A 14,927-nucleotide genomic window follows, 5' to 3' on the forward strand; every position below is an offset into this window, starting at 1 on the left:
TTACTGCTTTAAAAGTATTTTTTACTGCACTCAGCTTATCTGAATACTACATTTTTAAGTACTTCTCCACGTTTGTGGTGGAAAGTACTTGATGAACGACGACATCGATGAGTATTTAAATCTGATTTTACTAATACTCTGTACTACATTAAATGTTGTACTTTTTACTGCATTATTACTGCAGTTACTTTGTTGTTTTTAAACTTTTGAAGTAGTAAACATTAAATCGCAGTACTCCGTTCCCGGGTCACAGGCTGTGTTGTAGTACATTTACGACACATGTAACGACAGTTTGAGGTACTTGGAGTATTTTCTCTAGTGTACTCCTGCACATTTTACAGGTAAAAGTACTTTTTACTGCACTAGTTTCAGCTTTCAGTCTTTCAACCATAAATCGGAGGATTTGAAAACAGGAAGTACTTGAATCGTTTTTCTCACATAGTAGTACTACTATATCATCAGTGCAGTTTTGAGGTACTTTACTACTTATTTTTCACTACTTGATACTATGTTTCAGATTAGGGCTGTGCGTTATGACCAGAATCTCATCTCCTGATATAAAACATCTATCGTCTGATAACGACATAAATCACAAAAATGTAACATTTTCTGTAAAGTCTGTGAATCTCGGGCAGCTCGACTTGTGTGAAGTGTTTCCAGCTGCGCGTCATGTAGCTGGAGTCGAGTGTTTTAACCGATGCATGAAACGATACATTTTTAGACATAAGTTGTAACGGCGCCGTTTTCTTTGTTTTTATTACACGGCGTGCTGCGGGGAAAAGCCTGTTCTAACGTTTGAGTCTAAGGTTTATTTTTTAGCACCTGGCGTCTTTTTTACTTCTCATCCATAAATAATCTGCTCTTTTATGTGATTCCGTTTATTTTGAAAAGTCTCAACAGGATCTTGAGCTTTATTGTGAAAGGTTTATGTGGAAAACAAACAAGCGGACACGCTGTGGTGTTACCGTCAACAGGCGCTTGTGCGTCCGTAGTGTGGTTATATTAAATATAAGAGAAAGAGAGAACTTAATAATAACTACAGTGACATCAGAACCATGAACAAATATTACCGTAAACAGTTTATTTCGCGACACCACGAAACAAACGATAGTGTAAAATGAAACAATAGAGGTTTTTATATCGTCGTCCGATATATATCGTTATAACTAACAGCCCTACCTCAGAGGATTATGTAGTACTAATTAAGCTTACAAAATACCCAACAATCACTCAAAGTACTTTGCGGCACAAGCTGGAGGCTATAATACTTGTGTGTACTTACAGTGAAAGTACTTGTGCACTTCTTTCTTTTCTTTTTATTCTAATGAAACTTCAAAAATGTAAAAATGAAGCAGTTTTTATGTTTTATGCACTTTATTTTGTAGCTTTTACAGTTTTTATGAGTACTTCGGTACTTCATTTGTCTGCAGGTTACGGGCTGGGGTGTGAAGTACTCGAGTATTTCCATTTCTTTGTACTCCTGAGTACTTTTTCCTGATGTGCTGCTCACGTTAACCCCAAACAGCATTCAGAGACATGATGCGGATGTTTTTCCTTGATTAACTTCTTCCGTGGATTCGTCATAAATAATAAATCATGTCAGGACCCTGGGTGTATTTCTGGCGACACTTTGTAGGGCCCTGACCCTTATTTTAGTTCCTGTTTCTGCTGTTTTTAGTTTAAAGATTGTTTTTTGTCTCACTGATGCAAAGACATGTAAATGTTGGCATCCACACAGCAGGGGGCGCTGCAGGGGCAGGGATGAGCTAACAGGCTGGTGATGCAACACATTCTGATGATGATGATCTTCTCTGAATGATTTTCTTTGTGTTTTTGAGGGAAAATGTGTCAGTTTATTCTTTTTGTTTCCTCTCCAGCAGAGAAACACGAGCGAGTACTGCACAGGGCGCGTTCTTAACGATCCTCTTTGATTTGAATTCATTTGTATCAAAGATTGGTGTGTCACATGACCTCTGAATCACTGTGGGCAGCGTGACCTGATCAGGTTTGGCTCACATGTGAAAGTTTTCTGGAGCAAAGAAAAACAAACCCAAATAATAAAAAGAATCATCTTAAAATGTGAACAGCAAACATTCACAGGAAGCTGAAAGCTTCAGAAAACATCAGCAGGACGTACAAATCGAGTCCACAGACTTGTGTTTTATTTTGAAGGTGTGTGCCGCTGCACGCCTGCCGAGTTGTGCTGGCTCAGGACCGACTGTTGGTGTGATCGTTGTCGTCTTTTATTTAAAGTCTAAGCACACTGGGCCTGTAACGTGTGCGTTTGCTGTGTGTTACAGGGCAGCACAGAGGGGTGGAGTCCGGTCCCACAGCCAGGTGGTGAGTGCTGTTACGCTGAGGCTCATTAATGCTGATGTGAATGAAGTGTTTGATGTTTGGGCGCGATGACGCTCGGCGCCTGTTTGTGAGGTGAGCTGCCCTGTAGTCATCATGTGTCTGTTTCCTCTGCAGCACCACTTTCATGCTTCAGTTGGATGGTTTTCCTACTGGAGACAGTGTTCAGGTGAGAGCTCACACACACACAGGTGTGGTAAGCGTAGCCCTGAAACACCGGCGTCTCACCTTTCTGTGTGTGCAGGCTGATCGATCGGCTGGCAGACTGACTGGATCCATGATGGAATTACAGACGTTACAGGAGGCCCTGAAGGTGGAGATCCAGATCCATCAGGTACGCTGTGGCCTCAGCTGCTTCCTGTCTCGGCCGCTCGCTCTTCTTTTTCAAAGTTCAGCGTCTGCATGAACGCACTGAGGCAGGACACTGAGTAACACACAGAACACACCTGCTTCCTTTACTACAAATATACGGATCGAATCAGGAGGCAACAGGTGGTTTTTACAGGAGCCTGAGGAGTAATTATACTGTGAGTTTAAGTCGTTTCACAGGGAAAACAATGTTTCCACGTAAGTTCATGTCAGCAGATCATAAAGTGGATTCATTGTTATTTAATATTCATTATGTTGATGTTCAGTCAGTCCTTTCTTTACCATAAATGTGAAACCATAACGTCGGAGTGTTACAGTTTGTTACAGTTTGTTACAGTTTGTTACAGTTTGTTACAGTTTGTTACAGTTTGTTACAGTGTTACAGTTTGTTACAGTTTGTTACAGTGTTACAGTTTGTTACAGTGTTACAGTGTTACAGTTTGTTACAGTTTGTTACAGTGTTACAGTTTGTTACAGTTTGTTACAGTTTGTTACAGTGTTACAGTGTTACAGTTTGTTACAGTTTGTTACAGTGTTACAGTTTGTTACAGTGTTACAGTTTGTTACAGTTTGTTACAGTTTGTTACAGTGTTACAGTTTGTTACAGTTTGTTACAGTGTTACAGTTTGTTACAGTTTGTTACAGTGTTACAGTTTGTTACAGTTTGTTACAGTTTGTTACAGCGTCACAGTCGCACTGTTTGGGCGGAGTAAACCACCCTGAAAACTGCAGCACGCTTACAGTGGAGGTGCTAGAAATATTGTTTTTTCCACAAGATAAAGAAGAAATAACACAATACTAATAATATACTGATATTACTATAATTACCTGAAGTTACGCGTCGCTTAAATTCATCTACAGTCTAATTATTTCTTTGTTTCCGGGGAAAACCTGACCTGTTACCTCCTAGTGTAGCTGACATGTGGAGGGACATATAAGTGCATTATAATAGCAGTAAAATAAAGTGAGACTGTAGTAGGGGAGTAAAGCCACATTCAGTCTGCAGACTGTGAGGCCTGCTGTGTTTTAATGGAGCCTGAATCTGTGTTTCACCCTGAAAACGTGGATGTTTGCTGCACTAAATGAAGCGATGAAGAAGCTGAAAATGTTCATAGTGTGATGGTAAAACGGGAAAAAGAAATCAGGGTCAGGTGTGGTCTCTTTATCTGTTTTCATTTGTTTGTTTAGTTCATATATGATCCTTATCAGAGCGAGCGCTGCTCTGTTTCGGGTGCAGTTCCCTGTGATGAACAGCAGGTGTCAGCGTGATCTGTTTTCTCTCTTCTTTATGCAGAAACTGGTTGCTCAGATGAAGCAGGACCCTCAGGTAAGGTCCAAGCTCTTGTTTCTTATCAGCACCTCTGAAGCTTCAAACTTTTCAGACGTTTGTTTTCATGGCATTTGTTTTTTGTTAGAACGCAGATCTGAAGAAGCAGCTCCACGAACTTCAAGCAAAGATCACAGCGCTCAGCGAGAAGCAGGTACGCGGTTTAGCTTTGTGCTAACGAGCTCGTGTCCGTGGGCTCGTTCAAAGCGTGACCTTCTGTGATATTAGAGGGCGAGTTCACCGAGCTGTCGTTTCAAACAAAGAAACATGAGCTCGGAGCTTCAGCTTCACAGACGCTAAAGTTCAGCTGTAGGAGACGCGCTCTGAGGCCAAAGCTCAGGGCAGTGGTACAGTCTCACCTCATGAGCTCGTTCTGATATCAAACATTATTAATGAACAACAGCGGTGCATGTTTGTGTCTCTGAGTATTGTCAGTTTGTGACTGGGTCGGTCTCTTTCATGAGCTTCAGTGGTCGTTTCTTCCTCCTGTTGTTTGACTCTGTGTGTTTGGGGTCTTTCTCTGTGGCTTTGTGATTGTTTGGTGATGGTCCCTGTGATGTACGGATCAGATGAGCATCTGAGTGTTACGCCACGTTCTGAGTCTCTTTGTCTTCTGTTATTTTTGAACACTTTCATTGTGCCTCCTATTTTTATCTCCCTGCGTGTTTCTCGCTGTGTTTGTTCTGCGTGTGAAACATTTTGTGCTCGCTGCTTCGACATCGTGCAGAATTAAAGAAGACGTTGTTGGACGAGAGTTTGTGCGGACTGAAGTGTGCTGAGATGATGTTGGAGTCGGGATTAGCTCCGATTATTGTGGGGAAACAGAACGCCGCGTATTTGTGCAGGCGGGCATCTTGTGTAACCACAGATGACTAAAGTTGGTTTCAGAGTCGGCAGATTAGTCTCGCGCTGAGCTCGGCTCCCACCTGATGAAACTGCCTCAGTGGGAATACGAGCCGGAGCGTGGGGGCGGGCTCAGAGTAACAGAAGGAAGTTCAGGAGAAGAAATGATTTCCTGCTTCTTCTTCTTGTCATTCGGCGGCGGTTGAAGTGCTGCACGTTATTGGCAGAAGGTCAAACAGTTCTCTGAAAGCAGCGCCGCCACTTTCCTCGTCCTCTGTGTTTCTCTGCTTTCTCTCTCGCGGCGTCCTCATTGTGTTTCACTCCATTAAGTTCCTGCTTCTGAGTCGACTGTTGCTAAGCAACAGATGGGCTTTATCCTCCGACTGAGAATTCAGTCGCCAGTGTGTGCGTGACCTCCTGAGCTCCGCCCCTTTCTTCTTCTGCTTTTCATTCTTTTTGCTTCTTTCACTTATTTCTCTTTTGCCCCTCCCCCTCCCCCTCAGTCATGCAGAGATGCTTGGGTACTTATTTCTACTTATTTCTACTTATTTCTACTTATTTTCACAGTAACTTTTCTAAATTAAATGATCACATGAACAATCACCAGTTAAAAAACACACTTTTTATAAGAGTCCGCCTCAAAGTAAAGTTTAAAAAGCTTTTTTCCTCTGAGCGTCGACCCTCTGCCGCCACACCCTTCAGCCCCCCCCCCCCGTTATATCGTTTGTTCCTTACTTTGTTTCAATAAAGCTTTTTTGAATGGAGAAGTGGCGCCTGCTGCGGGAATAATGTGCTGTGCTCTCGCCTGCAGAAAAAGGTGGTGGAGCAGCTGAGGAAGGAGCTGCTGGTGAAGCAGGAGCCGGAGGCCAAGCTGCAGCTGCAGGTCCAAACTCCTCCAGGAGGAGGAGACATCAAGCCGGCCAACCCGCTGCAGAGCCAGCAGATAGCCGGAGCGCTGCAGCAGGTATGGAAGCCGACGCGGCGTTTACACGATGACTTAAAACCCGACTGTCTTTAAATGTGTCGTGGGTTAAATTCTCCCTCCGCAGACGCTGACAGTGACGCCGGTCCTCACCACAAAGACGCTGGTGCTGAAAGCTGCCCCCGGCACCGTCCTGCCGCAGCGCCCGCCCACCGTCGCTATGGTAACCACAGCTATCACCAAACCCGACTCGCAGAACGCCCCCATCAACCTCCAGGTGGCCGGCAAGCTGACCAATCAGAGCTCGGAGCCCATGCGGCTGGTGTCCAAGAACGCCATGGTGGTAAGTGCGCTGTCGGCGCGATCTGTTCGAGCTCAGGAGACGCTTCAGACCGCCGCCTGCTGACCCGCCTGCGTGCGCTCTCACGTGACTCTCTGAAAGCGCTCGAGCGGGCTGTGGCGGCGGCAGCTTCTAGCATCTCCCTCTGGGGGTCAGTTCCCCTCACAGAGGCGCATGATTGCAAAAAGAACACGTCACGACACGACTGAGGGTTTTCCAGGTGGTTTTCCACCGCGGGAACATCTCTGCGCCCGTTCCTGGGCCGCCAGACACAACAAAGTACCACCTCTGGGCGTGGGTAGGTACTTCCTGAGCGGGCCTCGATGCTGATGGGGTAAACTGATCACAGCGAGGGCCATCTTTAAAAACATGTCAGGTGAAGAAGAGCAGAGCAAAGGGAAAAACGCTTAAAAGTCGGAGCGATCGAAATGACGAATCGTAACACAGCAGGTCGTTTTTAAATTGTTCTGCAGCCGTCGTTCTCTGAAACACTTCTGCAGCTTTGCCTTACCTTTAAACTTACACTTGTTTTAGCAGCGTGGACAGGATGTAACAGCACGACCACCTGAGGTCTGCTAACCACCGTGATTCAAATACTGCACAGACGACAGAAACGAGCGCAGCTGTCGAACAGCCCTGACATGAGTTCAAACCTGGAGGTGAGGCTCGTGTTTCAGGTTTCGGAGCAGGCGAGGGTCCGGTTTGCTTCAGGTGTTGGTCTCTGCTTTGGATGCAGGAACTGACAGAGGTCACAGTGTCCTGCACACGGTTCAGTGAAGGACTCTGAACTTTTCCTCCCAGGAATCTGTTCAAGGAAAAGACCGGAGGCAGCTCGCTGACTCAAAACACCTGATACTTGATACTTTGTAACCTGGATGTTACAAAGTATCAATGTTCCTCTGGATGTAGCGACGTCGCTACATCCAGAGGAACATTGATACTTTGTTATAGTTTTTGAGAAACATTTAGCCAATAAGAGTAAATGTATGTTTACAGTGCGGTGCTGGGATGGGGCATGACTCCATGAGCTCTAAAAAGTAGATCTGGGTTTGTACCCAACCCCGAAGTTTCAGCACCAGACCGATTTTGGTCCCTGCGGGGTTCCTCGTTCCTGCGGTGCAAAAGCAGCTGCTCAGTTCTCCATCCTGCTGCCTCAGCAGAGCCCACAGGTGTGCGATCCACCGCGTGTTCTCAGAGTTACTTACTCCCACGCTCTGCTGTCAACGCTTGGCGACGCGTCCTGAACCGAGCGCAGCAGACGTGTCGGTCAGATGTCAGCAGCACAGATCCACAATCTGCTGTGGTTTTGTCTCAGGTGCAGGCCGCCGCCCAGCCAATCAAAGTTCCTCAGTTTGTCCCGCCTCCTAGACTGACGCCTCGACCCGCCTTTCAGCCACAGGTGCGTCACTGTGAGACCCGCCTCCGAACCCTAACCCCCTCAGATCAGTGTGTGTGGCCCACCCGACGTGGCGTGCTCACTCTCCAGCAGAGGGCGGGAGCGCGCCGAAGCACACGCTCATGCCTTGCTCCGTGGCACTAAAACATTGTTTTCTGTGTGCTGCCTCTTACTCATCACTTCTCCTCTCGTTGTGCTTCTTTTAATTTCCCGACTGACCTGTGAGCAGGTGTTTCAGAGGTTTCCTGCCTGTGTACCAGTGTCTTTTACCTTTCTTTGGTCAGAGCTTGTTTCCTGCAGCTTCTTGGTATTTTTGTGTTTCTGGCTGTCGGTGTGTTTTAACCCTTCCACTGGAGGAACGTGGGCGGTGTTTGTGCTGAGTAACGCCACCGGGAGCTCGGGCCGCAAAACATCAGAGTTAGGCCTCAGAAGTCGTCCTACCAGGAGCAGCTCAGAACAAATACTCGAGTACTTCTGTATCAAGTTTGAAGGGTTGGGCTTATAAAACGATTAAATATTGTTAACAATATTACGTTTTGTTTTTTTCCCTCCACCAATCACGTTTGACCTTATTGGTGATTTTTTTATCTGATGTATTTTTCCATTTTTAATAAGTCTAAACGATTCGTGTCCTTTCTGTCCTACCAGTACATGGTTACATGTGTACATCTTATACTGTTAGAGTTTAATGACTAAATGCTTTATAACACATTAAAGCTTTGCAGTGCCTGTGCCTCTGAAGCCCCGCCCCCTGCCTCACCTTATTCCCTGAGAGTGAGCTGTAGGTGTGGTTAAAGACGGGGACTTTGGAGGCGGGGCTTGTGTGGTAGCAGAGCTGGCGCTGCTTTACTCAGCGTGTGATGTGGTGTATCTGTGTTTGTAACACTGCTCTGCTTCAGCAGCAGCAGGTCGGCTCAGTCAGGCTGAGGTAGAGCTCCACGGTGGCGTTACCTGGCAGTATCAGGTCATTTTTGTGCCGATTTGTGATTGGCTGTGTGTCGTCATCAGGTCCGGCCAAAGCTGGCCACGCCCACCAATGTCCCTATCGCACCGGCCCCTCCCCCACCCATGATGGCGGCCCCCCAGTTGCTGCAGCGGCCCGTCATGTTGGCCACCAAGCTCTCGTCCTCGCTGTCGTCGTCGGCGCCCATCCACCAGGTCCGCATCGTCAACGGCCAGCCCTGCGGCAAGACCGGCGCCGCCCCGCTGACGGGCATCGTCATCACCACGCCAGTCTCCGCTGCACCCACCCGCCTCGCCAGCCCCGCCCAGGTGCCCCTGCCCACCCCCGTCCCCACTCAGACTCCGGTCCAGCCGATCCAGATCAGCAGCCTGACCACTGAGCCCAAGGTAAGGTACTGCGTCCGTACTGCGTCAGTACTGCGTCTGTACTGCGTCCGTACTGCGTCAGTACTGCGTCCGTACTGCGTCCGTACTGCATCAGTACTGCGTCAGTACTGCGTCCGTACTGCGTCAGTACTGCGTCCGTACTGCGTCCGTACTGCATCAGTACTGCGTCAGTACTGCGTCCGTACTGCGTCCGTACTGCATCAGTACTGCCTCAGTACTGCGTCCGTACTGCGTCAGTACTGCGTCCGTACTGCGTCCGTACTGCGTCCGTACTGCATCAGTACTGCGTCAGTACTGCGTCAGTACTGCGTCCGTACTGCGTCTGTACTGCGTCTGTACTGCGTCAGTACTGCATCAGTACTGCGTCCGTACTGCATCCGTACTGCATCAGTACTGCGTCAGTACTGCGTCCGTACTGCGTCCGTACTGCATCAGTACTGCGTCAGTACTGCGTCCGTACTGCGTCAGTACTGCGTCCGTACTGCATCAGTACTGCGTCAGTACTGCGTCCGTACTGCGTCTGTACTGCATCTGTACTGCGTCAGTACTGCGTCAGTACTGCGTCTGTACTGCACTGTTTGCCACAGCAGGATGTGAAATATTTGAATCGTGCTCTTAAATCTTACTTTTTACGTTCAGAAAGTTTTGGATAGTTTCGTAGTTCTGATGTTTAAACGATGAGACGATGACCTTAAAGATTTAAAGGTGGCGCTCGTGTGCCGCTGCTCCTCCGACACGCTGTAGGTCTGTGTCCAGCGCTGAAAGGTTGGATATCAGTTTTAGTTCATTTACAGGTTAGGGTTATGTGCCAGTATAGCACCCCCCTGTGGTGATTCAGGTAACTACAGCACTGAAACGAACAGGCCTCTCAGACTTCAGCTGTTTTTCCCTCTAAAAGTACTGAAGTGATTTATAAAGCTGGTGTCTGCATAGACGAGGAGAACCTCACGTGGATCTGGCCCGCATGGTTAAATTCTGCTGCTTTCCCGACAGCGGTGATCAGAGGAAGCGTACCTGCTCTCCGGCTGGAGCATCGGGCAGCTGGACGCTCACAGCTCGTTTGGGTTTCGTTAGTATGTTAGACTTGATGATTAGTCAGCGCTGCAGAGCTGCGTGCAGGGCGTCGTCTGCTCGTGTCTGTCACACCCTCTGAAGGTCCCGTGTTTGCAGCTGATGGTTCTCACTGGAGTCTGGACGCCTGTTCGACCCTCGGGTCTGTGAACGATGGCCGTGTGGAGGCCTCTGCTTCTCTCTTCACTGAAAAACAGAAAATAGAAATAATGAAAATATAAAGGAGCGAGTGTCGTCGCTCTTCTGTGACTTAAGCTCGCCGTCTTCGTCTCGTCTTCTCTCAGCAGACTGTTAAACCGGGAGGAACAGAGCAGCACGTCGTCGTCAGCCTCCCGTCCTCCTCCTCCTCAACCGCTCCTGTGTCTCCTCCTCCCAGGCCCCCCAAGAAAGAGGAGAACCCAGAGGTATGACCCACAGAGGGACACACAAGTCGTGTATTTTCTAGCACAAACCGTTTCTCTGCTGTCACACGTTTCACCTGCAAATTCCAGATGTTAATATCTTTAAGTAAATGTTATTGTTATTAAAACATATTGTTATTATACTGTAGTTCAAACGTAGACACACAGGCTGATGTTATGAAAGGAGATAAAGGCGCACGATGTTTTATTTATGCAGCAGTCGCCTCAAGGTGTTTTATATTATTAGACCCAATCATATGACCCCCTATGAGCAGCACTTTGGCGACAGTGGGAAGGAAAAACTCCCTTTTAACAGGAAGAAACCTCCAGCAGAACCAGGCTCAGGGAGGGGCGGGGCCATCTGCTGCAACCGGTTGGGGAGAGAGAAGGAAGACGGGCCACAGGGAGAGAGTGGGTGGGGCTTCATTGTGTGCCTGGGTGGGGTTTGACTCTGCTGCTTTACTGCATCGATATAAAATACTTTCATTCTGCATCTCATTTTAAAAAGATGGATTTCTGTGTCAGGACGTGCAGATGTTACTTTGATGCTTGGAGCACGTGTTGCTGGTGCCGCTTGTGTACCGCACAACTTTGTTGTTGTACCTGCCAGCGTGATGAGTCACCTGCTGTGTCTCCTTTAGAAACTGGCCTTCATGGTGTCCTTGGGCCTGGTAACACACGACCACCTGGAAGGTGAGCGATGGTTTCAGTCTCGGTGTCGTGAAGCTGCTGCGCGAGCAAACACCTGCAGGAAACTGATGTGTTTTTATTTGCAGAAATTCAGAGCAAAAGACAGGAGCGCAAGAGGAGAACGACGGCCAACCCGGTGTACAGCGGCGCCGTGTTTGAACCCGAGGTACGTCCCAGACTCCCGTTTACGTTTCTGAATGTAGAGTCGAGCAAAGTACGATGACTCGTTTACGAGTTTGTGTTGTTTTTCTGCAGTGATAGAATAAAACCAAACATTTTTTTAATAAGCTCGAAGGTTGATTAACCCTTTAAAATCGGTCAGAGCAGCACGCTCTGTTTTACGTAACTACTTTTAAATCCCGGTAGCTCTACAACCACGTGAGCTAGCGCAATAATTGTTTTTGCATATGAAACCGGAGGAGTTGTACTTACATCTTATGCCATCAGCTTGTCCTCGGTCACAGTTTCCTTCCACATACAGCTTTGCAAAAACTGCATAAAAAGCACTTGCAGCAACAAAAACATAATATTCCAGAAACACGCTTTGCTGATCCGATCAGCTGTTTGTAATACTTCCTACGTCCATCAGCGCGAACTATCGCATGTCCACCATGACCTGCCCGAAACCGCAAGTGACGTCATTTTCGCGGAAATGTAGTTTTTTACCATCAGGGCCTCATGAGCCTATACTGGTGTTTTTAAAAGTTATCTTTGACTTTCTGACTTTCTGTGTGGTTTCTGGGATGCTTAGGACTCATATTGCACTGCTGGAAATAGTTTATTTTGATGCATATGCTGCTTTTTTGCAAATTTGCATCATAATATTTATTTTCGTTTTTCCTGCAGTGTATAAAAATTGGTGTATTTCAAAAATAAAACTATGAAGACACTCAAAATAAATTTCCTGTGGTGGGAAACTATTTTGTGCAACTTTTTTGTATTTACAGTTTTGAGGGATAAGCCTCTTAAATTTCTCTAACTAGAAATATATGTTAAAAAAACAAAAACGATTTTCAATTTTTTTGTAGTTTATTGCACTTTTTTGCAATTTATGTAATTACTATGAACTTAATGCAGACATATTATTAAAATCTAGGCTGTAATGGTTGTATTGATGTATAGCAACTTGAAATGCTCCCAAAAATGGCTCCACAGCATGTAAACATATAATATAAGCTCTGGTGGACTTGGTTCTATGGCCGGTCTTAAAGGGTTAAAGTAGTTTTCACCAATATTTCACCTGCTGAGCGACTTAACGACGTTTTTCTCTTTGGTTTCAGAGGAAAAAGAGTGCAGTGAGTTACCTGAACAGCCCTCTGCACCAGGGGACCAGGAAGAGAGGTCTGTATGAAAAACAGACCAAAGATGATAGAAATGACAGTAGAAACCAGTAGAGACTGAACGATGCATGACAATAGAATCAGGCAGAGCTGCAGAGAAGAGTGTGTGTGTGTGTGTGTGTGTGTGTGTGTGTGTGTGTGTGCTTCATTGAGTGGAAGAAGAGTAGAAACAGTAGATTAGTGTCTGATCTGATGCTCGGTGTTAATAACGTGCTGTCAAACTTTTCTCCTGCTTCTGCTTCCTGTCTCTGTCGCTTCAGTCGGGTTTCCGCCGGATTCATGCTCACTTGTCGTCGAGGCTCTGAAGCTCCAAACGGGCTGAAACGCGCCCGCGTGTTGCGTCATTTAGTGCCGATGATGTCAGGTTTGATTCACAGACTAAACGCAGACACAGACCCTCTGAAACGATGGTTGGTGATCAGAGCTGCGGAGCCTCCGATGAAGGAGGATGAATCCGGTTAGACCCTCTGTTTTCTCTGGAAAGAGCTGAAATGCATTCTGGGGATTGTAGGAACACCCTGACTCCCAGTTAACGCCCATGATGTTTGTTTGCTGGGAGCCACGCCGCTGGTAACACGACTAACGGTGTTTCTGATTCGATAACATCACACTTTCCGACAGTCGAGCTGCAGACGTCGTAACGCTAGACGCTAACCTCACGCGCAGCTCGTGGTGTCAGATGTTAACACGCCCTGAAAGAGGCGGAGGAAGTCTGCGTCAGTGTCTGCGCTGATGCTCGACTGTTCCTTCGCCCTCCAAACGCCGGCCTCGGGTTTCCACCTCGCTGCAGCCGCTCTCGTCATCTCTTCCTGTTTGTCTTCTAACTGCGGCTCTTTGTGAAGCCAGTAACGGCTCGCAGGTCGTGCCTGTCGGGTCCATGCATCTCATACCGTATTAAGCCGTTTATGACTTTTAAGTGGCGACAGTCTGAGCCACTCGTACAAAAAGGCGAGGTGGGAACGTGAGGTCGGCCCCCGGGGTGTTGACTTCTGACACGAGTCCACGGGCAGCTTTGTACTAGAGCTTGGCGTCAGCTCGCTCGGAGCACTAACCCTGCTGTCTGTGCTTCTGACTCCTCCTCTTCCTCCTCTTCCTCTCTCACCCTGACTCATGCTAGCCAACGAAGACTCCCTTTCCAAGGTATGTCATACAGATGTTTGTTTTGTTTCTCCCCCCTCTCCATCTTTCTTTTTTCTTTGTTTTCCGTCTTTGTCGTCTGTCTCATTTCACCCAGGTCGTCCACCCAAATACAGCAGCGTCCCGGACCTGGTCAGCCTCACCCCGACCTCCCCCTCCAGCCCCGTCCATCCCCTCCCCCTGCCCAGCCCCAGCTCTGGGGATGTAAGTAACGATGGGGGAGACGGACAGCTCAGAGGGTTGGACGCCCCGTCACACACGCTCCTTTTGGCCCAGTAGCTCTGTCACCATTCGCACTCCTCCATTAGTTTGTCGTCTCCATGACACCCATCGCACTCATCACTTGATTTTACTTTGACTCAGCCTTACAAAGTGAACAGCGTCCTGTAGCGTCATTGATAACTCTGCAGAGCACATTCTAACCCCCCCGTGTGGGCTCGATTAACACAACACATGTCATTAGAACAAGCCCAGACTGTAGACTAAACCAGATCACGGCGCCCCCGCCTTGCCGCTCCGCTGATGGTTGGTGGGGAAACTGATTGGTCCAATTCTTCCTCACAGGGAGACATCCATGAGGACTTCTGCACTGTGTGCAGACGCAGTGGCCAGTTGCTCATGTGCGACACGTGTTCTCGTGTTTATCACCTGGACTGCCTGGATCCACCCCTGAAAACCATTCCTAAAGGCATGTGGATCTGTCCAAAATGCCAAGATCAGGTAACCGCAGCAGACTGATCCTGAGTCAGGGGGAGGGGGTACTGCAGTCCAGACTGTGCAATGTGCTTCCGGCGGGCCTTCTGCCACGCTGGCCTGGACTTTAGGACTGTTCGATCCTTTGTAAGCAGAAACGTGATGCAGTATTGTTCTTTTGTGCTTCTGTCTCATTCATTGTGTAAAGATCTGCATCTCACATCCATCCACCCCATTGCTCGTCCCCGTATCGGCCCCGCCGCAGGGTGGTGGCTAAATTTGTCTTCCTGAACTCTTTTCCGAGCTTCCGCCTCTGTGAAAACTCCCAGCTTCTCTCTCCAGATCCTGAAGAAAGAGGAAGCCATTCCCTGGCCCGGCACCCTGGCTATCGTTCATTCCTACATCGCTTACAAAGAAGGTGACGGCAGCTTTTTCTCGCGTCTCGCGTCTGCCGGGACTGGCGAGCTCTGACCGACTCTCTTTGTCTTGCAGCTAAAGAAGAGGAGAAGCAGAAGCTGATGAAGTGGAGCTCAGAGCTGAAGCTGGAGCGCGAGCAGCTGGAGCAGAGAGTCAAGCAGCTCAGCAACTCCATAACAGTGAGCTCAGCGCACGCGTTTATGCCTCGGTCATAATCTGTGCAGCGCTAAAGTTGTTAAAAGTTTGCAGCAGGGGGACGACGGTCAGCTGCTGTGA

The 14,927-nt window shown here is 47.8% G+C and overlaps 1 protein-coding gene across 9 annotated transcripts in view; it reads left to right on the plus strand.

Moving 5' to 3' along the window:
* phf21ab (PHD finger protein 21Ab) overlaps positions 1 to 14,927 on the plus strand; it is a 41,383-nt gene that overhangs the window by 20,154 nt on the left and 6,302 nt on the right. For 3 of the 9 annotated variants that reach the window (XM_085168866.1, XM_085168865.1, XM_085168874.1), the window contains exons 2-18: positions 2,301 to 2,340; positions 2,473 to 2,524; positions 2,600 to 2,689; positions 4,019 to 4,051; positions 4,140 to 4,205; positions 5,706 to 5,858; positions 5,944 to 6,159; positions 7,472 to 7,555; positions 8,561 to 8,902; positions 10,258 to 10,377; positions 11,016 to 11,067; positions 11,151 to 11,230; positions 12,345 to 12,405; positions 13,522 to 13,745; positions 14,106 to 14,261; positions 14,577 to 14,652; positions 14,727 to 14,830. In XM_085168866.1, coding sequence (XP_085024992.1) covers positions 2,483 to 2,524; positions 2,600 to 2,689; positions 4,019 to 4,051; positions 4,140 to 4,205; positions 5,706 to 5,858; positions 5,944 to 6,159; positions 7,472 to 7,555; positions 8,561 to 8,902; positions 10,258 to 10,377; positions 11,016 to 11,067; positions 11,151 to 11,230; positions 12,345 to 12,405; positions 13,522 to 13,745; positions 14,106 to 14,261; positions 14,577 to 14,652; positions 14,727 to 14,830 — 1,899 coding nt within the window. In that variant the 5' untranslated portion in view covers positions 2,301 to 2,340; positions 2,473 to 2,482. The remainder of the gene's footprint in view (positions 1 to 2,300; positions 2,341 to 2,472; positions 2,525 to 2,599; positions 2,690 to 4,018; positions 4,052 to 4,139; positions 4,206 to 5,705; positions 5,859 to 5,943; positions 6,160 to 7,471; positions 7,556 to 8,560; positions 8,903 to 10,257; positions 10,378 to 11,015; positions 11,068 to 11,150; positions 11,231 to 12,344; positions 12,406 to 13,521; positions 13,746 to 14,105; positions 14,262 to 14,576; positions 14,653 to 14,726; positions 14,831 to 14,927) is intronic. The other 6 variants (XM_085168867.1, XM_085168872.1, XM_085168869.1 and 3 more) reach the window with 6 other exon arrangements.

The sequence above is a fragment of the Neolamprologus multifasciatus genome, chromosome 7, assembly GCF_963576455.1.
Source record: "Neolamprologus multifasciatus chromosome 7, fNeoMul1.2, whole genome shotgun sequence".
NCBI lineage: Eukaryota > Metazoa > Chordata > Actinopteri > Cichliformes > Cichlidae > Neolamprologus > Neolamprologus multifasciatus.